This window comes from Strix uralensis, chromosome Z, assembly GCF_047716275.1.
Source record: "Strix uralensis isolate ZFMK-TIS-50842 chromosome Z, bStrUra1, whole genome shotgun sequence".
NCBI classification, from domain to species: domain Eukaryota; kingdom Metazoa; phylum Chordata; class Aves; order Strigiformes; family Strigidae; genus Strix; species Strix uralensis.
In genome coordinates this window covers 101,813,419-101,839,415 of record NC_134012.1, presented here as the reverse complement: position 1 = coordinate 101,839,415, position 25,997 = coordinate 101,813,419, and the positions used below count along the sequence as shown (strand labels likewise).

At 44.4% G+C, this 25,997-nt stretch overlaps 1 protein-coding gene across 11 annotated transcripts in view; it reads left to right on the top strand.

Annotated features, from left to right (window-relative positions):
- The first annotated feature begins 13,503 nt into the window (after positions 1–13,503).
- Positions 13,504–25,997, top strand: part of TCF4 (transcription factor 4) — a 240,276-nt gene continuing 227,782 nt past the window's right edge. For 5 of the 11 annotated variants that reach the window (XM_074856957.1, XM_074856955.1, XM_074856961.1 and 2 more), the window contains exons 1-2: positions 15,407–15,911; positions 17,597–17,669. In XM_074856957.1, coding sequence (XP_074713058.1) covers positions 15,810–15,911; positions 17,597–17,669 — 175 coding nt within the window. In that variant the 5' untranslated portion in view covers positions 15,407–15,809. Of the gene's footprint in view, positions 15,008–15,406; positions 15,912–16,859; positions 16,988–17,230; positions 17,248–17,596; positions 17,670–25,997 lie in introns of those variants that run through there. The other 6 variants (XM_074856965.1, XM_074856956.1, XM_074856954.1 and 3 more) reach the window with 5 other exon arrangements.

Genomic DNA, 25,997 nt, shown 5'->3' with positions numbered 1-25,997 from the left:
ATACACTTACAGTAGCAGCTTCACTAAAAACTGTCCTTGTCAGAGATAGCCCCTTTATTCTTTCTTCTATATTGCTTGTCAAGTAGCTAATTGTGAAAAGAACTAATCCAACCACCATGTATTCCTTCAATTAGTTTCTTCTTCATCCCTTTTCTATTCTTATTTCCATGTATTTTTTACATCATCTTTTAATTAGATTATAAGGACAAGATCTCTGATGATCTTCTATGCGTCTGGGCTCAATAATAAAAATAATATATAATAACAACAATATGTTGTTAATATAGATATTATGATAATATATAATAATAACAACAACAATTTTCCGCCATCACTGTAGAGACTTCAAAGAACACTCAATATGTTAAATAATATCATCTGGTTGAATAGACTATTAAATCGCAGAGACTCTCTGAAATGGTCCATCCACATGATATACGAGCCCAGAAAATGCCATCTCTCTTGGCATTTTTTAAACAGGCTGTATAAAATGTTGTGAACTTTCCCCTTGGCCTATGAAAAAATAATTTTTCGTGTAAAAACTGTGAGCGTGGAGACTCTTGTAGAAAAGAGGAATATTAGACAGGAAACAAATCTGATTGCCCTAGCCTGACTTCAGCTGGGCAAAACTGGATGTGAAAACTCTGGCAGACCTACTCAAAGCTATTTGGTGGTTTACTTCACATTAAGAAAAAAAAAATAGGCTAAGCAGCTATTTTTATGATACTTGGCCTTGAGTGTAAACATATCACCTCCAATGAATTAGCCATCACTAAGGTTTTCAATCACTTAGTCATACAGCAGCTGCACGCTTGTATTCTTTCATGAAGAGTGTCACTTTGAAAGAAGTTTCCTATTTTTGCAAGTGAAGAACAAGCGTGTTTGATTTCAACAAAAAACAAGTAACTAAGTTATTCTTGTTTGATTAAATTCTAGGAAGAAAGAATATAAAATCTCCAAGTGGATACATTTTCTTTAGCGTTCCTCCATTCTTGATTCAGCAAATCCGTTCCCTGGGAGTCGTGACACTGGTCCCATCTCTCGGAAGACGTTAGCTGCAGCCCGTCAGCACCACCCAGGAACGGTGCTCAGAGCTGCCCAGGCCCCATGTGCCAACTCTTCTTCCAGTTTCTTTAGAATAATTGTTCTTGATTGAAATTGTTCAGAAGACAGATACCCGTTCTCTAGACACTGAAAAAAATGGTAACTTTTTGAAATACTGAAATAAATTCACATGTTGTTTCCGGTGACATTTGGGAAATGAGTGTAGATACTCCCGTTGACTATTGCCACCAGATGCTAAAACCTTCCATGGGACTCTGGCCTGCCTTAGAGGTCACTAAGATACAAATTCCTAGTGCCTCTTAGAAAAAGGTCCCTAATATCTAATTCAGTGTCTGTTAGAATTAACTAAAGAACTTCCAAATCTTAAGTCTCTACTCAAATGTCACCATTTACACAAAAAAGATGTTTGAAACAACAGCAATATGACTTGTAGGATTTGCAGGCTTTGTCCTACCTTCGCACAGATAAAAATATTAGTTCCATGCCAAAAATACAGACAAAATTGCTAATGAGAATACAGTCATAGAAATGAAAATGATCACATCTGAGACGGAAGCAGTACTCAGAAACCTTAATGTGCTCAATCTGGGGATGATCTCCAGCCCAGATGACTTAAAGAGCTGGCACAGTAAATCATCAGTCTATCAAACGAGTAGCACAAACCCATTATTGAAGCATGGCACGTGTGGACATCTTTTAAGAAAAGCTTAGCAGCCACTGAACCATTAGCTAGACTTTAATATATGAAGTTTAAGAACAAGTTTTGAAGAAAACAATAACTAAACACATGGACATAAGTGGGAGAATGACTTATGAAAGATCGTGTTAGAGAAATCTGATGTTTTCCTCTGATAGGAAACCTTATGATTTAAGCAATCTAGAGCTAGTGTGATTGGACTTTGGAAGTATTCGATAAGCTAACACAGAAAAAGTGTTAGTTAGCTTGAAAAAATATGCTATTTGTCTAACAAAAGAGGAGCTGACTAAGTTTTCTGAACGCACTGGTTGAATATAACCCATAATATTCATCAAGGATCATTGCTGGAGCTGCTCTTACTGCTTCTTTCAACAATGATCTCCTTTGTAAGGGGAGGAGTACGCTAATGACATGTTCCAGTGACAAATTAAGGGAGGTAAAGGCAATGACAGGAGCGTCACACTGGAAGATCTGCACAACGAAGACTGAAGCAATAGAAAGCCGATTAGGTTTAATAATACATAATGAATAATATACTTAGTGAGTGATTCACCTCATCTAACAGAGCCATCCAGAAGACAGGTCTCTAGTCAAACGCTAGATAGGGCACCCTCCAGAGAGTGGTTCTTCACAGCTTTTGCTGACACCTCTTTTTGAGCTGAGGATCCACACCCGGCCTGCTGAGATGAGGTAGGACGAGTCTACCAATCTGGTAATCATAACAAAATGGCTATAACCTGACAGACACCACTTGGAAATAAGACAGGAGAATGATCTGGACATAGTACTCAATTGCAAGATAAATATCAGCTATCAATATGATACGGTTGTAAGAAATTAAAGTGATCCTGGGATGTGATCGAGGTTATTTCTAGCAGACGTAGGCAACCATTAACTGCATTGTACAAGATGCTACAAGGGCCGTATGTGGAAGGCTCTATCCAATTCTAGCCAGCCTGTTCAGAAAAGATGGATTCAAGATGAAAAAAAGGCAGGGAAAGGCTACTTAGAAGAGAATGGGGAATCAATCATGTAGGGAACTTAATGTTTATCCTATCATGATTAGTATTATTAGTCATAAACAAGCTCAAGAAGCAAACACAAGAGAGAAAGCGCTACGTAAGTTACAGGATGATACTACTAACAAAAATATTGTCATGCTTATGTTTACATGAGGAACTAAAAGACTTCTCTTTGATGAAAGAACTGAGTTTCTGAAGTGGATTTCCAAAGAGAGCAGTACAGTAAAATTCCAGGTAGTTTTCAGTTTTAAGACAATTCTCACACTTTATGGAAGAAATTACATGGTCTGCTTTTCTGACACAGTAAGAGGTGATCAAGAAATTTTATCTTCCATATTTAAGAACTTAAACTAGGATTAAAAAATCAGTTGAAGTTTTGACAGAAGAAAAATAAGGGCATTAAACACTTCCCAAAACACATTCAGAGTTAAACTTTTCAAATACACCTTTCATGAAAAGTTATGACGTTATCTCACAGCTCAAAGCTTCTTCCTTTACTTGGAAAATAAGCCTTGTCTTCAAACATTACGGTGCGGTTGTATTTGAACTGGTAATTCTGATATCCATACAGTTATGACTCCTCACTAATTCCAAATTAGAAGGAAGAACAGAAAAGTCATAAAACCCAAAGGAAGAACAGTTTGTTTCGTACATCTACTACATTGATTCTATTCAGAATCTAAGGAGAAATAAATAATCTCTATTAGCTCAACAAAGGGGCTGGTCTTGCAAAATGACGGCACGTGCAACCTGTTGGTGATGACACTCATCGGCACGCCGAACTCCTCCGGAAGCCTAGACACTTCACACATATTTTTGTTTGTGTTCGTGTGAGATGTACATTTTAGGTGACACGTCTCATTCCAAACGTCTCCTGCCGTCATTTGTCAGCTTTGTGAGGAAAGCCATCAATTATATTATTGCGAGTAGAATATTTTACTGTACTGTAGTCAGCAACTAGATGACAAGCGGCAGACAAACAATAACAATAACGTTTGTTTGACTGGCTTTTCACTAAGTTAATCAGCTATGATACACCTCCAAATAACAATTCCCTATCATCGCAGGAAAAAAAAAAAAAATTAAAAATGTTTCCGGGGAAAAACATTTTTTCCAGATGCTGGTTCTTTAGGAAATATTAAAGATACCCGCTGAAATCTTTATAAGAAATTGCTTTATTGCACATTTTGTATTCTTAGCCAAGCTGTCATCACGACCTATGTATTTCCATAACTACCTACATATGCCCATTTACTTGACTGAAGTAAATGGACAGAACTAACTTCATTGTAGTTAAGACTCAAAATTTTTACATGACAAACTTAAATGGCAAAAAATTAAAATACATGGAAAACCTCTTTCAAATTAAAAAATCTGCATGTAGGATGATGCTTTGAATGGAGTACTTTTTTAAAAAATATTTTTGATGTTAAAATTCACTGGCGTGGCCTTTCCGCGCTTACAGAACATACTGTACGGTCTTACTAAGAACAAAATATCACCGATGCCACCGCTGCCAACGACTGCAGTGGTGGGTTACAGCACACAGCATTTCCAGCTGGGCCACGACTGCTCAGATCCACGAAGCTGATGATGAGGAGGAAGGATTTAGGAAATCCATCACCCTAAGCCCTGCAATTACCAAGGCTGCCCCCGCAGTGCTGCCACAGCACCCCTACCCATGTATTTTTACCGTGAATGCAAAGCATCCGCGGTACCTACTGGCCTTTTTCCAAATCCACTCTCTTCTCCCTGATGGACTAAGGTATTGCATCCCCGCTAAAACTATGCAGTATGTCCTAAAATGATGACATTTCATTTTAATTGAAATCAAACACACTCTTCCACTAGGGAATAAGAAAGTAAACCAAATTTTAATAGGAATGCACAGAAGTACAGAAGAATATTTTTCTCCCTCCTATATTGTCTTTCCATGGAAATCTGAGGACAAATACTTTTGAGGCAATAGATGAAACCTATTAGTTAAACTGTACTGAAATTAGTGAAGTTATATTAAATGTTAATTTGGCTCCTTTGTGGAAATGAGACTGTACTGGATACATGTTTACTAAACTACATTACTTATCATAAACTTCACAGTATGTACCTATAGATTTAGCCTCTAAAACCAAGTTTATTGATAAAGGGAGTCTAAGTCTACTCTAGAATAACCTCATGGATATTATTATTCTGGAAGAAGAGTGCTATTTTCTAAATTTGCTTTATATGCTGTAAAAATTAGTTCAGATAAACCAGAAAGAGAGAAGCATCCCTGCAGAATGTGACTCTGGCACAATTCCTCTTTAGAGTCACATTCTGGTTTACTCTGAACAACGTTTCCTACTTAAATCCTAATACGCTCTCTCAGAATTTCCCTCCAAACTCTTAAGCCATCAGTTCCAAAACCGATCACATCTGAGAAGGGAAGCAAGGTGAAAGCACTATTTTTGTTTCTGTGGACAGGCTGGACATAACGAGACCGCCCAGGAGCTGCAAAAGGTCGGCCTTCTGCCAGCAGAGAGGCTGTGGCCAGTTAGGTGCTGGTATCGTAGCAGTGGTGATCTCTCAATTTTGTGGGCTTCAAAGAAATGCTGTGGACCCTGGTGAGTGGTAGTAATAGCCGGACGTGACAGCAACAGGTATCCCATTGGTCAAACAACTCACGATCCTGCAAACGAGGAAATTGCCCATCTCTACGAGGCCTTCCTAAACCAGAAGAGGCAACACACTGACTACTGTTACATTGACAGACTGTGCCTTCAACTACTTCTTGCTAAGATGAAACTGTTTTACAGAAAAAAAAGGTTCTGGGCCAATTAAGAGCTCAACTGCTACTTGTTAGATGTTAGAAAATAAATTGCACCGCTCACAACTGTAATTCTGACACTCAGAACTAAAAATGACATTTGGGGTTTTTTTCCCCTCTTTGTACCTCCCTTTCAGGAAAACACAAAATCCTGTGATATACCTACTGCTCTCGGCCAGCCCACGATATCCGCGTTTTACACTACGTTCCTGTCATGCACATTTTTCAATCCTCAGACCTATATAGGAGCGCAGATCTCTTGTGACAGAAAACGTGAGCATGAAATTCGATAGATTATGAATTTCTATAGTGACACAGTTTTCCAAAACTACTGACAGTGCAGCACTGACTTGTACAACCTCCTCTGATCGGAGCGTGCTGAACTCTTGCACACTCTGTTAGACCTGAGGAAGAGGTATAAATCCTCAGCTTAAAAGCCGTAAGGGCCAGACCTTGACAAATGTTTTATTCTTTGTTATTAAAGAACATTGATGAATATACAAGGAAAACCAATGCATTTCAACTGCAAAAAAAGAGCAGAATAACATTAAGGGAAAGAGCTGACAAAGAAATGTCAGCTGTAGAGTGCTGCAGTGTCGCAGAGCTTCAAACAAAGTGCCAGAGGTACAGGTGACGGAAGTGGCCTGTCCTCGCTCTCCTGAGAACCATGTGCTCTTCTCACTGGCTCACAGACTTTTCAGCTGAGATCCAGGTAAGATTTTAGTTGTTTAAATCCTATTTAATCCCAAAGTCAGCAGTAAAAATTTAAAATGATTAAAGCAGATTTCTCCCAGGGCACCTTGGACACCTCGCTCAGGAGGCATCATCAGTCCCACCCTCACTTCTAGGAAAGCCTCGCTGCTGACATGGGCACAGGTGAAGTGGGCAGCTGTCGTGACAAAAGGGCAGGGGGTTGGACACTCCAACCACTCCTCAAGACACCAGTAAAAGCGTTTCGATCAGAAAAGGCCAAATTTCTTCCTCTAGTCCATCCCTTCAGCCTTCTGCCATTGAAGTCTGCAGCAAGAATTTTGAGGTTGTTCTTAGGAAATTTCTCGGTTCCTCTTTCTTTGTCCCCCAGAAGTTTGACCATGGTGAATGTTTTCAGTCCTGACTTAAACCTCCCATTCGTTCTAACGAGAATTTAGCTCTAATGAGAATTTTGACGCAATGACAATGGGATTTAACTCCTAAAAATATTTACCATTTACATGATGTACTACAGATTCAAGGTCCCTTGCAAACGTGACTTAGCCCAAACATACTTGTGAAGCAGAAAAGACTTAAAAATGCCTATAATTATAAAATAAACCGCAAACTATAGAAAATATATATATTTAACTATATAATTAAGCCATAAAAATAGTTACTGATGTCACAAAGTCAAGTACTTCAACCATAGTTCTGTCCCCTTGTTTTTTGCCTTGTTTCCTGAATGAAGCAGAATATAACAAGGAAGCACAAAGGGATGTATTAGAGGTTGCATGGAAACTATAAAGGTTTATTTGTGCTTCATTTTGCCACTTTTCTGGGTGGGAGGAGAAGCAGACAGTTTAGTGGTTGGGGGGTTTATTCTATATAATTTATTAAGTTTAACTTTGTTCCACCCCTGCTTCATCACAAAAACTACCACAGCAGCTCTGGATCACAGCTCTTTAATCTACAAGATTAGCAGGAGGGAAAATAATGAGCCTACCACGGCCCAACCTTGTCATCTCAGTTGTCTCCACCTCTTCTCACAGGTGTGCCACCACAGCTGTGAGGACACGTACCGGTACGGTTGGGGAGGTCTGGAAACCTTTCATAAGCCTTTTTTTTCCCTTCCCACCCCCAGTTTGGTGTTGAGCAAGTTCCTACCTCATGGGAAGGCAGCAGGGTTTGGATGGTATGGCTCCAAGGGCTGGCTGAGGAGACAAGCTTGGTCCTCTGCTGTGCTCCATCAGCTCTCCACGGTCTCCGAGCTGAGGCTCCACTCCCTGGCTCGGAGGGCAGCACGGGCACTGAGAATATTCTTGTGTATTTAAGCAGCTGCAAGTGAAAGAAGAGAAATAACACTTTTTACCAGTTTATAATTCACCCAACCTGAATCCTGACACATCTCAAACACTGAGGGTGTTAGACTTTCTCCCAAAAAAAGACCAGTAGTAACTTTCTCACAGGCATGTGTTATGTAGCCTAAAAATACATGCCACTACCATCTCTGTCTGGAACAAACACTTCTAAGGCTTTTTCTTAGAACTGTTCTGCAATACCTGGACTTCGTTTTGGTGAAGGGTCCCTAAATTTACTACTGCTAGCTCACTTTGGACTATCAGCATAGTTACACACAAGTGGTGAGTTTATATACGGTGCAGCTTCACGGGGCACAGGCTGCACGTCCTGGCCTTAGACTATTTTAAAGAAACTCAGCAGATCTCATCTTCTCATTTCTGACCTTGTGGAAATTATTGACCTGCTTTTCTATTCTGGTGGTTTAGCACTCAATATCTGAATCACCATTATGAATAAAGTCAAGTGTAGTATTTTATAGATAGATGAGTGTGGCTTACAGTCCTCTGCCCATTTTCAGTCTTAAATAGCAAATAAGTGAATGGGAGGGAAACAACTGCAAGGTGTTATCTCTGGGCAAAACACTGATATGTTCTCGATTCAGTGGCAAAAACACCCAGTTTTTGAAAATTACCTCTCACTACACATTACTTAAAGCATATCCAAGCAAAGAAAGGCAACACCCATGGAAGGAGTTATTAGCAATAATGCTGTGGTTTCAGCCCCGTTCCTTTAAAAATGACTCACCAGGAAAAAAAGCTCAGAAAAGAGCTCTGTCTTCATTATTGTTCTGGTCCCGTGCGCGGAGCAGATCGTGCTCACTGAGCAAACTGCCACGCAGCCGCTTGTTTTGTCGCCGTTGTTCGGTGCGTGGCCCTAGGACTCGTTAACGGCTGTGCGTGCCACGCCGCCAGAATTAGCACTTTCCACATGGGTTCTTCCATGGCATTGGTTATTGTAGCAACACATCGATCCATTTATTTTCAAAATAGCCTGATAAAATTTCCAAAGAGTTTATCTGCAAATCCATAAAGAGTATCCACTGAACATGTGCACGCTCAACTTTTTCACAGGTTTATGATAAAGCCCCATTTTGATGGATTTTTATAGGAATGAAAGGGCACAATCACAGCCCCAAACTGGAACAAAATGCAGTCTAGTACTTTGTTATCCTGTCATTAAAGCCTACAGACAGGGCGAAAAAAATGTCTTTGAAGACAGGTAGTTAACGGACACATTCAGGAACCTCAGGATGTGAATTTCTGTCTAATGCTTGTACTTGTCACGCCGCTAACCACGTTAACAGAGCACTTCAGCTAACATCGCGTGGTTCCAAACTGCTTCACATGTCTTCTGAGGTGGTAAAAGGCCCAACTGCCAGCAGCCCCTCTCGGTCAGCAGCAACATCTGCACTTGTGAATTGTCCGTAGAAAATTCTGTGGCACGCTGAAAACTGAACATATGGGGACAGTATAAAATACAGTGGATTAAAATTGCAAAATAAATAAAACTGGGGCCACTACGGCAGTTGTTATTCCTTTTTCTATTTAATTTAGAAACAAAACCCCATAGCCCATTATTAAGCATAGCTTCTGCATTAATTTTCAGTCTGCCAACCTAGTGTACTCCAGAAAGACAAGGTCTTGCTACAGAAACTAGCTTCACTTGCGTTACTATGTGTGAAGTCTTACGTGTCACCGTAAATTTACATTTTGTGGTTTATTAATATTTCACTGTTGTGAGGTGAATAATTATATTTACCTCTATTTTCCCTGAAAGTAGTGCATTTTTATATTACTTTAATACCACCAATGCTTCAGTTATTGCTAATATTAAAAATGGATTTAATTATGACTTGATTAATCCAGAACTAAAACATGGTTGATATCCGAACAGGCCAGGCACAAATCAGGTGTAATTTACATCCCTAATTATTACATTAACAATTTCTTTCTTCTGAAACACTGAAATGACACGCCCGGTATAATCATGATGAAGAGCAGCAGCAGGCCAGGAAATGTAGTAAGCTTAAACAAGGTACGCGCTGCACTGAAACACTGAAATAGCAAAGCACAACCAGCAGCAGTGATACTGAGGAAACATTGAGAAATTAGGAAAGGGGGCTGGGACAGCCCTGCACATGGTGTGGGCCCATGATTTCAGAGTCTCCTCGATCCTCAGGGGGAAACTGAGCCCCTCACCTGGGAAGGCTTGCTGCCAGAGCATCAGCAGCCCCGCTCTCCTCTTCCTCTCCATACGCCGGGAAGGAACATTGTCCAAAGCGGGACTCACGAGGCCCGATTTTTCCCAGTCTAATCTCTGCTAATGCTTCATTTCTTCAGTGGTATCTGGAGATCCCGGACGCATTACTGGGTTAAATAATTAAATAAAGCCTTGTCTCTCCTCTGTGGGCTCACACTAATTTTTTTTTCCTCTGGTTTTCTCTGTATTGATTCACTTTGAGGAAAAAAAAATAAATCTGCATTTTAAACAATAAGCAATTTGGCACCGGCCCTGTCTTTTCTTTGTACCACGTACAGCACTAAGACCACTGTTGGTGCCAAGGGAATAATAACTCACAGATAAAAAAAACTTCAATAATAGAGGGAAATGGCCGTGCTTTGAGCCCTACCAGCCTGCCAGGTCCCCTGACACCCATTTCTGGGGTACAGCGAGCGAGGAGCTCCCGCGGCCACCACCTCCCCTCTCCCTGGTCCTGCGCCCGCCGCCATGCCGCAGACCCCGCTGGCCGGGGACGAGGGCACTGCGTACCTTTGTGTCGCCACCAGGCAGGGCCGCTTCGCTCTGGGGGGGCTCTGCAGCCTTTCACCCTCTAAAAGCCCCTGGGGGGACGGTGCCCTGGGGCTCACACACCCGCGCAGCCAGCCAGGGGCCTGGGCAAGGCGGCCGGAGCCAGGCCGCTGAGGGGCCGCCTCCTGAGGGGAGGGCAGGCCGTCACCCCGCCAGGCCAGCTCCAGGCAGCCCAAGCAGCCCTGAGCCGCCCCCGGGGCCTGTCCCCAGCCCCTGTCTGTGGCACAGGGGTTCCATTTTGGCCCTGAGCTGCCCTTGGGCCTGTCCCCAGCCCCTGTCTGTGGCACAGGGGCTCCATTTTGGCTCTGACCTGCCCTTGGGCCTGTCCCCAGCCCCTGTCTGTGGCACAGGGCCTCCATTTTGGCGCCACCCCGGGGGCTGTCCCCAGTCCCTGCCTGTGGCACAGGGTCTCCATTTTGGCCCTGAGCTGCCCTTGGGCCTGTCCCCAGTCCCTGTCTATGGCACAGGGGCTCCATTTTAGCCCTGAGCTGCCCTTGGGCCTGTCCCCAGCCCCTGTCTGTGGCGCAGGGGCTCCATTTTGGCCCTGAGCTGCCCTTGGGCCTGTCCCCAGCCCTTGTCTGTGGCACAGGACCTCCATTTTGGCCCCACCCCAGGGCCTGTCCCCAGCCCCTGTCTATGGCACTGGGACTTCATTTTGGCCTCACCCCGGGCCTGTCCCCAGTCCCTGCCTGTGGCACAGGGCCTCCATTTTGGCCCAGGCCTTCCAGGGGTACAGCGCAGCTCCCAGGCCCTTGTAGGACTTCCTGAGCGACCTCAGGCCTGGCTTGTGAGGTACCGACCTTCGCGTGAGGACAGCTGTGCTGGGGGTGGGCTGTGGCGGTCCTCACCCCGCTCTGCTCACCCGCCGGAGGCTGTGGGACTGCGCCCCATCATCCGCATCGGGGCCAGGGGACTTTGTGCCATCATCTGCCTCAGGGCTGCGGGTCTGTGCCCCACCAGTGGCAGCCAACAGCTCCCAGCTTGCCTTCACTCATGGGGCACCCCACTCTTGCTGCTTCCCCGCATCTACTCTTCATCAACAAGACGATCAAAGAAACATCTACAGCGGGGAGCGCGATGGAACACGCAGACGGGTCCCAGCGGCTGTCAACAGTTGTGCTTGGGAACAGTTCCAGCCTCAGAGCCTCACTGAACTCGGTACTCTGGCCATCAAGGCAGTCACTGAAGACAAATTGAAGCTGATATGCTAAAAGCAGTAAGTAATCTTGACTGTGCACAGTCCTCTAAATGTTCCCACAAGTCTCCTGAGGCCAGAATCCTGACTGCCCACATCCTCCGTGCCTTGGACTTCTGCTGGCACCTGAAGCATCCCAGCGTGCCTGCGTTGCCTGGATGACTTACACCTGCAGAGACCATGGCAGCTCTGTGCACACACATCCCACACAGCGTCACCCATCTTATACACTCTCCCCTCACGTGCCAGCGCCTGTGAACAGGTCCCCTCATCCAACTGTCACGGCTGGGGCAGGTGACGGAGCCCTCGTGGCAGTGGGTGCCACCTCCTCCTGGGAGGACATCTGTGCCCTTCTTCCCCGCAGGCAGGACGCACAAAAGCTTTGCCAAGTTATTCTGAAATGGGTGCTTGGTAGCCTGCGGCACAGGCAAAATTACGGCAGCTCGTGCTCGAGGAAGAAGCACAGAGCTGTATGCGACACGGGATGGAGTCGTCGCTGGAGGCACCCAACTTGATGGTACTTTGGGACTTGACTTCCACGAGGGCCGGCAGCTCAGCTAGAAGTGTGATGAGCAGGTGAGTGCTCTCTCTGAACCATTACTTGGCGTGAGAAATGGGGGTGCTGGTGGCTTTGGGGGGTCCCGAGGAGCGCGGTGCCGGCAGTTCTGATTCCAAGAACAAACCCAGCCTCCAGCTGTGGAGGGAGTCCTCGTCTAGACCAGGTATCCCCACCCCTGTGTGACACAGCCACAGGAGACCTCCACGTTGGCGGGGGCACCCCCCTCCCAGGCGGCCATCTTAGCACCCGCTCGGCTTTAAGCCCGCGCTGGAAGATGGCCTTGTTCACATCAGCGCGGGGGATACTCCACGTTGGTAAGCGCTCAGCGGGAAGGCAGCTTCTGGAGCACTGCTGAGGGGCACCAGCACTGACCTGGTGATATTTCCGCAGTGAAGAGTGAGCAGTATTACACGGTGTGTCTGCACTCCGTGCCCTTTGGAAAGGCCCCTATCTTTTAAGTCCTTTCTGCGTTCCTCTCGCCGTGGGGCGCAAATGACGACGTGGCCTTATCCGAGAGTATCTCTGAGCGTATCGCAGCATGTGCTCGGTGGAAGAGAGGACACTTCATTTTCCACTCCGGGAGAGGATCAGGGGGAAGATACAGAAAATGAGGCCTGCGATCTAGAAAGCTGAAAGTTTTATGGGGGGTGTAGGTGTGGCTGGTACCCCCGTGCAGGCCCCAGGTGCCGCTTGCCCCACAGTGCCCTTTCCTCGCTCCGGGCCAGGACACCCTCCCCGGGCGCTTGCTTTGGTCGCCCAAGGTTGACATTATGGCACCTTTACTTTTCTGTTACTGCTTTTAGGTTTACGCTTTCGTGCCTAGGCCCGGCAGAGGAATGCGGGTGCGAGAACACCTCTTGTTCACCACAGAGCCTCTCACTGAGGCAAAGGGAGAGCCACGGGGAGCCCCATCCGTCCCCAGCAGCACCCCGCGTGTTATTTGTCACCCCTGCCCAGCCTGGGCCCCGCAGCTCGTCCCCCACCTGCGCCGCTTCCTCCCTTCCCCTCCTCCCTTTGCTCCCTCAGCCCTTTCCCATCCACTTCCACATCTGAATTTGCAGGAAGCCTTCAGCGCACCATCGCCAAAATAAAAAAAAAATAAAACCAAACTAACCCCGCTGCCCGCCGTGACGACGGCAGCCTGCGCACCCCCCTCCCCTCACCCTGCGCGGGGGGGAGCAATGAGACCCACCCCGCGCAAAACGCGCGGCGCAGGGCTACCTTCCCCCCGCGGGCGCGGCCGCTCCGCGTGCGTGTGTGTGGGGTGTGTGTGTATAGATGTGTGTGTGGGGGGCGGCGGGGCCCCTCCATCTTGGTGGCCCCGCGCCGCGCCGTCCCGCCCGCCTCCCTCCCTCCCTCGTCATTGTCTGCGAGCGGCGGCGCGGCGGCGGCGGCGGCGGCGTTTATAAGGCGGCGGGCATTGCCCGGATGTGAGCGGCTGGCGATGTGTCTTCCCGGGCAAGATGCTATTATCCGCGTCTCCGCGGGGGAGGCCGTGGTGGTGAGGAGGAGGAGGAGGAGAGCGCTGTAAACTTGGAACAAGTTTGGGACGGGCGGCTCCGCGCTCGCTCTGGGGGTTTTGCGCTTTTTTTTTTTTTTTTTTTTTTCCTCTCTCTCTCTCTCCCAAAGGAAGGACAGAGGGGAAAGTCCCCGAGCCGCCACGGCGCTCGCAGTTTGTCAGTCACCATGTGTTTGTAAAAACAATAGAGGGAAAAGTTGTCGGACCTTCTTTTTTCCTTTCTTTTTTTTTTTTTTTAAATTTTTTTTTTTTTTTTTTTTTTGGCTGGCTGGCGGCTCGGCTGTCTGGGTGGGGGAGCTGGTGGCGGGCGTTTGGTGGTCGGGAACCCCAAATCCCAACAAAGCCAGGTGTAGGGTGCCTGTAAAGCTGTGGAGTACCCCGGAGCAGGACTGACACTTACAGTACTTTTTCGTGGTTTTGGAGGGTCACACACGTGTGAGATAATAAAGCACTTTGGCAGAAGATTCCTCTCTTTTTTTTTTTTATTATTTTTTATTTTTGTTCCTTTTTTTTCCCCCCTTGGAATATTTGTGAACATATTTGTGGCCATTTAAGGTAAAGTTCCAATTTGCTGTTAGAGTAACTTGTCTGTGTTTTTTTGTTTTTTTATTTTTATTTTTTCCTAAACTGTCGATCCCAATGTGTTATTTAAAAAGAGGTGCAAGTTATTCGGTGTGTAAATGCAAATAGAAACTATACCGCGTGTGTGCACACATAATTGCTCGCGTGTATAAATATACATATTATATATATATACACACGGTGTAATTACACGTGTGAGATACACACTAAGGTGCAAACGCCAAGCGTGGTAACTCGGTGCTTTATTTCCTACCGGAAAATGAAGTCGAACTAGTTTTTGTGGAGTGTGTCGGGCCTGCAATAGCAAAATGTAAAATAAAAAGTATAACATGCTGAGGGGGGAGGGGGGCCGCTGGCATCGTCCCCAGAAACTTGAGCGTAAAGCGAAGCAAAGGGCTGATTTTTGCGAAGTTTGCAGCAACGCGCTGTGTAAAGCGAAAAGCTCGGCTTTGAAATTTAGCTGTAGGGATTGGGGGGGGGATGATCACAAACAAACCAAAACAAAGCAGAATAATAAAAAAAAAAAAAATATTGTTCCTCTTGGCAAAGTCCGCGCGTCACGTGTATTTGCAGCCTCGTATAAACTCGCTTTGCCATGTGGATGTGCGCGAGCTGGGGAAAATTTAAAGTATAATCCCTGCAAAAGTGCGGCGCGGGCGGGAGGCGGCGGCGGGCCGGGAGCTGCAGCTCCATGAGCGGCGGGTACGGAGGCGGCGGCGGCAGCGCCCGGCCCCGCGCTCCGCTCCGCGGGCGGCGACGGGGCACTTGCGCGGGCGGGCGCGGAGCCGCCGGCGCGGCGGTGGGTTACGCGGCTGCGGGGAGGCGAGGCGGCCGATGCGCCGGGCTCCGCGCGGCTCCGCGCCCCTTCCCCCCCCCCCCCCCCGGCGGTCGGAGGAGCCGCTGCCTCCGCACAGGCCTGAGCCGCTCCCGGGTTGTTGTTATTGCCCCCCCCACCCCCCCTTCCGCAAATTAGAAATTGGGGCTAATTGTCAAAGGCTGCTCTCTGCTTCCCTCCCGGCCCCTCCACCCCCGCCCCGCGTCCCTCCGCACCGGCGCCTCCGTAGCCTGCGCGACTTTGCCTTTTTTTTTTTTTTTTTTTTTTTCCCCCCTTGCTGTTATCGCTGTTTGCCGTTTCTGCCTCTAAACGCTACTTTGCGTGGAAGAAGGAGAAGGGGAAAAAGTTGGGAGCGGATGGCTGTAGTTTCTGCTCTGGGATCCTCATTCATTCCTCGCTGAACCTCCTGTTGCATAAATGATGCTCCGGGAGCGAGTCTTTTTCTTTTTTTTTCTCCTCCGGATTTGGGTTTAGAGTGGATGTTACCGGGTTTCGATCGCCTCTTTGGAAATACAAGATCGCTTTTTTGTTGTTGTTGTTTTTGCTGCCCCTCCATCTTTTTTCCCTCCCTTCTTCTCAACTACCCACCCCCCGACCCCCACCCCCCTGAAAAATCCGATTGTGTTTCCTGCAAGGCTCGGGACTGGGTTTCTGATTGCGGTTATTTCCATGTTTCTAGGTTTGTGTGATTTTGCTAAAATGCATCACCAACAGCGAATGGCTGCCTTAGGGACGGACAAAGAACTGAGTGATTTACTGGATTTCAGTGCGGTAAGAAACAACGGTGGAAATTAACAACAGCTGTAAAAAAAATATCTTCTAGCTGATCTGTTAAACTGAAAAAAAAAAAAAAAACAAACCAAAAACCAAACCAACAAAAACAAAACAAAACTGTGATCTAAGTACATTGGGCAATTTTTAATCAGCAGCTAGAACCATGGTAAATATCTTTTTGCTTTAAAAAAAAAAAACAACAAAAATTAGAGTCTTTTTATTATTTCTTATTGTATGTGATGGGAGATGCAATCGTGTTCGCAGCTTATTTTAATGTCTTGGATGTCTAAAATAATTCATACAAAAAGAGACGCCCCGAAAACCGAACATTTCTCATCATTAGTTAATAACAATATCTAGCACTTTTATTGTGCTTTATGTTTTATAGCGTTGTTGGCACATGAACTAATTAATTGCTAATTAGTTGCTTATATTCTATTTTCAGTTCTTCCCTTGTTTCATTTTTTGGCACATGGAAAGTGCAAAGAAATCCATGACTGTCTCAGTTTAAAGTTTTCACTGAAATCTCATATGGCTTCTGCTGTCATTAAAACTGCTCCAATCTTTTCCGAAGCCCCCCAGCTAGATGGTGCTTTTTTTTTTTTTTTAAAAAAAAAAAAAAAGAAAAAAAAAAAGTACTTTTTGTCTCTTTGGGCTGGTTTGGAGGCCAAACGTTAATCCGGACGTGTGCACTTGTCTAGTTTTGTCAGGCTCCCCCTCCCCCTCCCAGCCCCTTCCTTCCTCTCCCCATCCCCTCCCTTCCCCCCAATATGTCAGGAGTATCTATCTATCCAGTTATTTATTTATTTCAGGGGAGAATCAGTTTGCTGCGAGATGCATGTCTGTTCCTAAAGACCAGCAACACCCCGCAAACCCCTGACCCCCCCTCCCCGTGTAAAATGAGGCTGCTTCAGGCTGGTGCTGCTGCTGCTGCTCCAGACTTGGCTTTGGAGGAATGGCTTGGGGAAGTTGGGCCAGGAAACGTAGCCTGAGGCAGCTTTGCAGCCCCCTCTTTGCTTGTTGCACTTTTTCCATTTGTTCCTTCGCTTTTTGCAGGCTCTGACTCAGGGAAGGTGCGTATTATCCACTAGACACGTCGAAGAAGAGAGAAACCAATTAGGGTCGAAATAAATGCTAGGGAGAGAGAGAGGGAGCGAGAGAGAGGGAGAGAGAGGGGGAGAGGGAGAGAGCCTTGCTTCAAATTGCTCTCGTGTTAGAGACGAAATGAGAATTTAGGGCAGGTGGCACTTTGCATTATTATTCTTTGGGTTCACATATGACAGGCAAATCCTAAAGCGGGATGGAAATGGACATTGCTACATTTATGGCCAAGGTTTCAGCAAAAAAAACTTTTTTCGCCTTTGTCAGCGTGAGAGTTGGAGAGGGGAGCGAGCCCCGCTTCCCAGCCTGGATAACGCTGCTGGGGACTGGGATTGCTCAGACTCTTCGGGAAGCGAATATTGTTTGGGGAGCTAATGAGCCTAATAAAAACGTGATGATGGTGGCGAGGGGCTGGTGGGGGCTGTAAGAAATATTGACTCGTTTTCAGGTCTGTGGGGGATGATGTTTCGTGATAGACAAACTATGAACGTAGTTCACAGCGAATGTGGAAGGAACTTTTGACTAACAGTGACTCGGGAATCTCTTGTTTTCCAGTAGTAATGCCTCTTTGTTTTTTTTAGATGTTTTCACCTCCTGTGAGCAGTGGGAAAAATGGACCAACTTCCTTGGCAAGTGGACATTTTACTGGCTCAAGTATGTAAAATTTTTGTTTCGTATGTAGTTAAAATGTTGTTAGTTATTTATCCATAGGCATTACCTTTGTTGTGGTTCTGTTAATCTCTTCTGGGGAGCAGATTCATTCAGATTTGAGCGGAATTATTCCTAAGCGCTGGCTGTTACTATTACTAATATTATTTCCACAAGGCTGGGATATTTTCACAGTATTTCCATACGTTTCCGATTTTTTTTTAAAAAAGCCCTAAACTTCTCCTCAGTGTAATTGTTCAAGGTGAGCTAGTTTAAATCTTCTTCTTTTTTAAACTGAGCGTTGGAGAATTTTATTTACAGTCTCAGATGCTGTCTTTTGTATGTCAGAAATGCTAACCAAAACATCTTGTGTGAGAATTAATTTTGTGAATAAGAATTGAAGGCTGCTTAAATTAAATAAATAAATAAGCAAGGATCTGAGTATAAACACCAACCTCTTCCGGGAAAAGAACTCTTTAGTATTGGAGATCACTGTTTGCTGATGAAATATTTTTCGGGGAATTAAAATCTTCAGGCTGGCTTCTTTTCCCAGTGGAGGGCAGGTCATTTTCTTTCAAAATATTTGACTGCTTTTGAAGAGTCCCTGCAATTGAACTGGAGGATTTGTTTGTTTGTATGTTTGTTTATTTGGCTGCAGTAGTACTCTATGGGCAACTTCTGCATTCCATAAAAACAGGAGTCCTGTTTGATGACAAAAGAAATATCAGAGCTCTTTGCGGTAGAACATATGTGTACAATAATTGTCTGGCAACTAAAGTTTTATAATAGAGGCTTTTATATGCCTGACAAATTAGAAGTAAAACTAGCAAAGATACTTACGCATTTGAAATTTCCTTACTCTTCTATTAAGTTCGTTTAAGAGGGTTCCCTGCCTTGCGGATGTGGGGTTTTGGACAGGACACACACACATCTCCGGGTAGAGAGTTGCAGTGTTTTCAAAGCACAGGCGATTACACATACCAACACACTGTACGTAGTATTGTTATACACAGAGTACTGTTCTAAATCAGATGGTAAATTTGGACAAGTCTTCACTGCGAACTGCCAGTGGATATCTAGATATAAACACGTCATTGCATATAGTTTCATGCCTGGTATTTGCAGTTTGTACTCAATTAAAGGAACCTCTTCTGTGTGCTCAGTATAGCCATTTTTATTAAATGCACTAGTACCTCAATTAACTTTTTATTTTCAAAGAAGGGCTTCCTAATTTGCAGGTAGCCTGTAATATCCATTTTTAAGATACTAGATCAAATGCCACCTACAATTCTTAAGCACTCATTTTGTGAATTTTATTCTATTCAGACTTTCAAAATCAGAATGTGGTTTTGCTTTACCTTGACAAATTTGGTTATATTATGAATGTAGTGACTTGGAGAATTTTTCCTGTTAGGTTTGAATAACTTTCCAAAACATAATTTGCCTCGTATCTCCCAAGCTAAAGATTTTAATCCTATTTTTTGTCATTTTTCTGAATTACATAATTTTAATAACTGATTTAACCAGATACATGATATTGACTATATTTGTTTTAACTGGAGAGAAGCAAAGAGTGTTTGTGCCAGACAAATCAATTTGTCATGCTTATATACCAGTCAATGCAGCAACAAACACTTGGGCTAACAGCACTTGACTAGGTAGTGATATTTCATAAATGCATTGTAAAGCTCATCTATGAAGTCATTTTGGTCAGAAATACCGCAGGATGGCAAATCTGAAGAGTGAGTGAAAGCGAGGGGTTATCTTGGTTTTTATTGTCTCTAAAGCTGAAAGCATTAAAGTAACTTTGACGCATCATTTTAGACATACAGATAATTTAATGAGCTGAAGTGAGTTAGTAATATTAAGGTGTAGACAGTTTAAAATAACACCTGAACTCTCCCAACGTGTGGATGCTTGAATACACCAGTCTGATGGTGGAGGATGAAGTACCCTGCTTGATAAAGGAGCGTATACTGTGTGTTGGTAGACTGTTTGCAGGCTGTCAGGCAGCACAGGGTGCGCTCTTCCAAGGGAGAATCATTCTGAATTTACTGTATAAATATCTGTTGCTTGGTTATTAGTCGGGGAGTTTCGTAGTGAGTGATCAGTGATTTCAAAAAAGTTGTCAGAAGCTAGGTGCGAGGGACTTGTCCCTCGGTGGTGCTGGGGTGGGTGTGTGGCCTGAAGGTACAGCTGCGTGGAGGAGAAGCGTGGCTATTGTTTCCCTGGGCTCTTGCTGGCCAGCTAGCTGTGTGCGAGAGTCTGGCTGCTTCGCAATATTGGTGTGCGGTGGTGTCATGAGCCAGGACCTGAGAAATTCAGGTTTGGTATGATAGCGCCCAGACAACTGCTTCAAGAGCTGTTTTCTATAACTACATGGAAGGATTAAAGATAGCTCCATTAATGTGAGCACAGTTTATTATTCTAATTATGCATATGGGTAATATGGGATTTTAGGGATGCAGATGCAGCCTGTTCTTCCTCCTGGACAGATGCCCTTCTGAAGTTTGAGCTGACCTTCTCTTAACGGTCCTCTTTTAAAAATTATATTTACTGAGATGGGGAACCACAGATGTCACTCCTCTGAATTAACCTGAAACTTCTCTTATAGGGGGAGGGGAAAAAAAAAAAGACCCCAAAGAAAAGTAATTCCAAGCAGTGAAGTGAAACTAACTGTACTTTAAGAAGCGTGGTAATATTTCATGCTTAAAGTCATCTTAATAGCTTTTTACTCATCTAATATATGATGCTCTATTGTGATTTGTAATGTGTGAATGAAAATAAAGTAAAGCCACATTTCCTTTTAATCTTTAATTTCACAAACATGGCTTCTTACCATGTTAAGAACTGGTGAGGGCTGCAAGGGAGAAAGGAATGTAACCTGAGCCACAGCCGTGACATTCCCATGGAGCATTTTTCACATGAAAGGCTTTTGTCAACCCAGTAAAGGACCAGGAGTTTTTGTTTGATGTTTGCAGGTGTTCAGCAGAGAGCACTAAAACAATTCAGCCATGCTGGCTTAGAGACTCTGACCTTAACAGGGAGAATTGGTGAAGACTGAAATTATTTTTAAGAAAACTCCCCTGGAGTTACCTCAAATGTATATTGTATTTGTAAAGTGATTTAATACCTGTTACTTGAATTGAACAATACACATCTATTAGAATTACGCAGGGTTTTTCTTTTTTCTTTTTTTTTCCCCCCTTTTTTTTTTAGGACAGTTGCCAAAATAAAATGAATTTTCCCCGATCTTCTAAAATTTTCTGAATAGTTTACCTTAGCTTCTGCAGTAAAAGCATTTGTCATAATCTTAAGTGCGAGCCATTGTAAAATAAGGGAAAGATGATGATTGCTGGTGCTCGATTTTGGGAATGGATTTTGCAGCAGTTTTTCAACAATTGTGGTGCTGAAGGATTTGCTAGGTCTGTCACATTTGGCATATTTCAGGTTTTGAACTGTTAAATCAAAGCCCACATCTTCCTGATTATGTTCAATTTCTGCTTCTTCTATTTTCAGTATTTAATTTTACCTAAGTTTTCAAGCATCTGTTATAGATTGCCCACTGTGTATATGTTTGAATATTGTGTGGGTGTGAGCAGCAGTAGAATAACTGAATTCTTATGATTGGCCATTCCTATTGCTCACAAAAAAAAAAAAAATTCTAAAATTTTTGCTAGCACAGACATCACTGGATAAAGTGAAGTCAGTTTAAAGGATTTAAAGGCTTGATTTTAATTTTGCCATTAGTTTGATTAGGGCTCGTCCTGCATTAGAATAACAGTGATTACAAATTAATACATCTTTAACTAGGGAATCACAAATTCAGCTTGGTTTTGAAGTCCTTTTTTTTTTTTTTAAATATATTGGATGTGTGAGTAAATCATAACCAAATACAGTTTTTAAGTACAGAACCAAATATTGTTTTTAAGTACAGTTCATTTTTGGAGTGTGGCCTTCTGGGAAAGGTACATAATTTTGCTATTATTGGTTGATCATCAGAAAAACCTGCATTAAATACAGTCTTTATCTTGAAAACATTTCGGTAGCCACTCAGGTTTGGCACATCTCCGGCTGCGCGCACAGGTCCCACTGCTGTCAGTAGGGATAACGTGTGTGTGTGTGTGTGTCCTAGGGAAGTATACACCCTTTACCAGGGAGGATTTGGGAAGAATGGGATTTATTGTGGGGAAAAAAAAGTAACACATGAGAAATTTTAGGCATATGGATTAGAAACGTACTTTTAATAAGGGAAAGAAGTGCAGTAGGTGCGCAGCTACCGCAATTACATAGGTGGCTCTGGAGGGTAGTCCACATTTGTAATGGTCTATGTCAGAAAACACAGAAAATGATGATTGAATTTGGGTGTTGGCTCTGCTTGCGTGTTGTACCACGTTCCTGCGTTTGCCAGGCGGCATTCCAGGTCTCCGGCGCGCGGGGCACGGCACCTCCGAGCCCCGGACCCTCCGGCCCCTCGCCCCGCCGGCCGCCGCTAGCCCCTGGCTGTGCTTTGTAATACTCCTCTCTTGTTCCGCCTGTTGAAAAATCCTTCAGACTTTAGCTATGTGGATACACAAAGGCAACTGCTTCCATATTTTTCATCCCTAATGTTTCGTAATTATGATTAAGAAGAAGAAGAATGCTAGTTACCTCCCATCCTTCCAGCTATGTTTACTTGTGAAGCGTTCGATCCTCCTCCCCTCCGAGTCCTATTAAAGAGAGTACTGTGGGGGCAGAAAAAGACCCACGCTATGGTATTTGAATTGGCCTGAGATACCGTAGTGCATACTTGGAGGAGCTAAATATTTAGTTACAAAGAAGAGAGGTTACTTCGGAGTTTGTATCTTGCTCGCAGTGGCAAACTGAGTGTATCCTGCAGAGGACGTTCCAGAGACACAGCCACCTACAATCACTCGCATATATTTAAATCTGGAAGCTAAGGTCCTGTCTTGGTAATTAAAAAAGAAGACAAAAAAGAAGAAAAGAAAGAAAAAAGAGACAGAAATCCCTTTGATTTCTGAGGCTGGAAGAAAACTAGCCTTATTAAATGGAAGAGGGGCTAAACAAATACCCCGCAAAAAGGTTGCACTGGATGCGTTTTGTATCTGCAGCAGTTCAGTTGTGCCATTGGATGTTGTAGCATTTCTTTAAAATACTTTTTGTCAGAATTGTTAAATACCTTTTGTCAGAATTGTTGCGTGTCTACCTTGTCAAGACTCCTGAATATATTTAATAATTCAGAAACATACGCATTAGCTGTCTGAGAGGCTGAAATGCTTAGGGGCCAGATCCAGCCAAATGTCACTTGTTAGAGGAGATGTTTGTGCCTGCCATTGCCAAATTTAGCAGTAACAGAAATAATGTTTTAGATTATTCAGTGGATATGAGGTATCTGTGAACAAAGTGTATCTGTTAAACCAGTGAACTTAGGTCTGACTTGGAATTAGGTGGGAGTACAAAGCTTGTCTGACGTGTTCAGTAAGGGATGCAGGAAAAAAAGGCATTTGGGAGCATGTGAGGTACAATTTGGCTTCTTTCCATTAGATTTGTACTCGTGCCACTCCCAAATTCATATTGATTTTTGTCATAGGCAAATGCAGCTTCCATTGACTGAGTTCCCAAGAAACATTAAATAGGCACAAGTAATTGTCAGCCTGTGCATCTCCTGAACACCAGGTCACACAAATTTTAATCTTTCATCACTTACACTTATTTTTTTGGCTACTGCAGGAAGAACATGTGACTTAATTTATTATCTCCCCCCCATGATTTAAACCATTACTGAATTTTGGAATTGCTTTGATATTTTACTTATCTAGTAAGTAAAAGGATTTAAGCACACGCTTTGGGATCCCAGGAATGTTGCAAATGAACTGCTTGACTTTTTTTGACAAGATCAGCAAATATCTTTACCATACTATTGTAATGAGGAAATCACTTAAATAACAGATGAACAACTAAGTCACATAAACATATATAATAGAACTATGTAATGAAAGTTTATGCTGTTAATTGCTTGAATCTCTCTTAAATGCACAGAATCATGGAGCACTAAAAGCTGTCATATAAACAGTTTTGTTTTGAGTTTAAAATTATTCCTTTTTTTTTTTTTTTTTCATCTGCTATGATAAACAAAGTCATTTTGTAAGCTTTACAGATCAAACATTTACTTCTAATGGTAAACTACGTTTTGTATCTGGAAATGTGTGTCTTTGCAAGGCCCAGAAAGAGAGTAGAGCCCCGGTGGCCCCAGGCCTGTGGTTTTCAGTGTTTGATATCATGTATTTAGATCAGTTCCCATAAGCCAAGATAACAGATCTGCAATTGTTTAATAAGGAACAGGGTATGTGTTTGTAACGGTTTAAAGATCTTTTACCAAAATTTGCCCAGATAAATGATACCAGGGCGGTGGACATAATCAAAGTAGAACTAAAAAGGGATAAAAATTACATTTCAAGAAGTGGAATTTATTTTTTTATGTCCTGAATCGGAGGCAGCCTATTGTTTTGAAGCTTATGAAACGCAGCCTTACAAAAGTCAGGTGCCTACATCTCCTAGGGCTCACTCCTCATAGCTGGTGGAGCAGAGGTTGCCCCAAGGCGTTTCAGATCAGCGCTGTGAATCCTTTTCTGGCGATGCCTATTCTCTACCAAAGGACCTCGCGCTTTGCCGAGGCGTAGGGCTAGGTGAGACGGATCCCCCCCAGCCGGATCACGCTGTCCTTGCTCAGACAAATTTCTAGTTCAAGTAAGCTCACTGTGTGGTCATCGGAGAGAAGAGCCGGCAGAGCCTGGGAATGTTTTACATGTGCTGCTGGAGATGTAGCCATATAAAATTAATATACATGTAATCGTATGTACCATCTGCCAGTGCCTGTAGATAGTCCACAGAGTTCCTCTTGCACCTCGGAAGACAGGAGGAATAACAACAGTTAAAACGAGTCCCTTGAATAATTTAATTTGGTGTTATTTATTCTGTACTATTAACCGCTAAGTAAAAGTCACTACCAAATTTCCTCATCTGCCTTCGTGCAGCTGATGCTGCCCGTCAGGCTGAGGCAATGAGATGTTGAGGGGCCTCCACTCTTTTTTGTCATCTGGGAGGTATGGCGTGCCTCGTGGGATCTAGCCCAAATGCTGACATCTACCTCTTACCGTTTGTGCCACTCGGAGGTTTTCAAACCTGTGACTTTGGGCACAAATCCGTGGTCTTGTAACACTAGCCTGCTAAATTTTCTTCGTTAACCGGTTTGCAGTGAAAGCTTTCTGCCTGGTGCTTCTTGGCAAAGCAGAGGGGTGGCAATGACCAAATTCTGAGATAATTTTTCTGTTTTCAAAGGCTGTTGTGTAATTTCTTCCCTTTGCAAACCTACAGAAATAGGAAAAGTGTTGAGAAGGGTTGGCATATTTACTCTTTCTGCCAAGGTAAACACTAGTGCAGTTGATCTGCATATCAAACAACCAGGTGTATTTAAAAATGGGTTTATCTGGGTGGGTTTCAGAGCGGTGAGAAAGTATTTCATGTGAAGGTGCAGCAACAGCATTGTTCATGAGAGAGCTATTGTGACAGTCACCGTTTAACGATGTCTTTCAAGACTACTATTGGTAGTAATGACAGTACGTAGCTGCAATCCATTGTTGTCTGTGCTGGGTATTGATCTATTTTGGAAACAACACTTCACACGCGCTGCTGTATTTGCAGAGTACTCCTGTGGAATTTGTCTAATCCCCTAAGCCTTGATTTGTTGAATATAATGATTTTCTTTTCACCTGGTGAAAAGGCTTCCGAGGTTAAGATGGTGTATCTGGCACTTGGTGGTGCCTTCTGCTCCGCCGGCTCAGCGGGGTACCGGAGAGAGATGCCGGGTGCTGCGCTTGCATGGTCGGTAGCTGCTTGGTCCTCTCCTCGCCGAAAGCCCGCTCGCATTTTCAGTTGGCTTCGGTGGGCCTGGCATCTGGGCTGCATTTCCTTCATCCAGGGTTTTGCTCAAAATCCACGTCGCTACTGCAGAAGGGGACACGGACGGCCCTGGCACGGGTGCCCACGCGGCGCAGGGGCAGAGGAGCCGAGGCTCCCGCGCTCTCCGGCTGCCGGGAGAGGCGAAGTCGCTGGCGCTGGGGGCTCTGTGAGCAGTGGCAGGCTGTCATCCGCTGCCTGCGAGCTGGCACGCTGCCGGCAGCCTTCCCAGCAGCTCCGGCCCTTCCTGCCCTTTAACGCGCTTCCCACTGCCAGTGCCGCCCTTGGCACCCCGCTTCGGCGTGCGTGTGTGTGTAGAGCACCCTGCTTCGTGTGTGTGCACCCTGCTTCGTGTGTGTGTATGGCACCCTGCTTTGG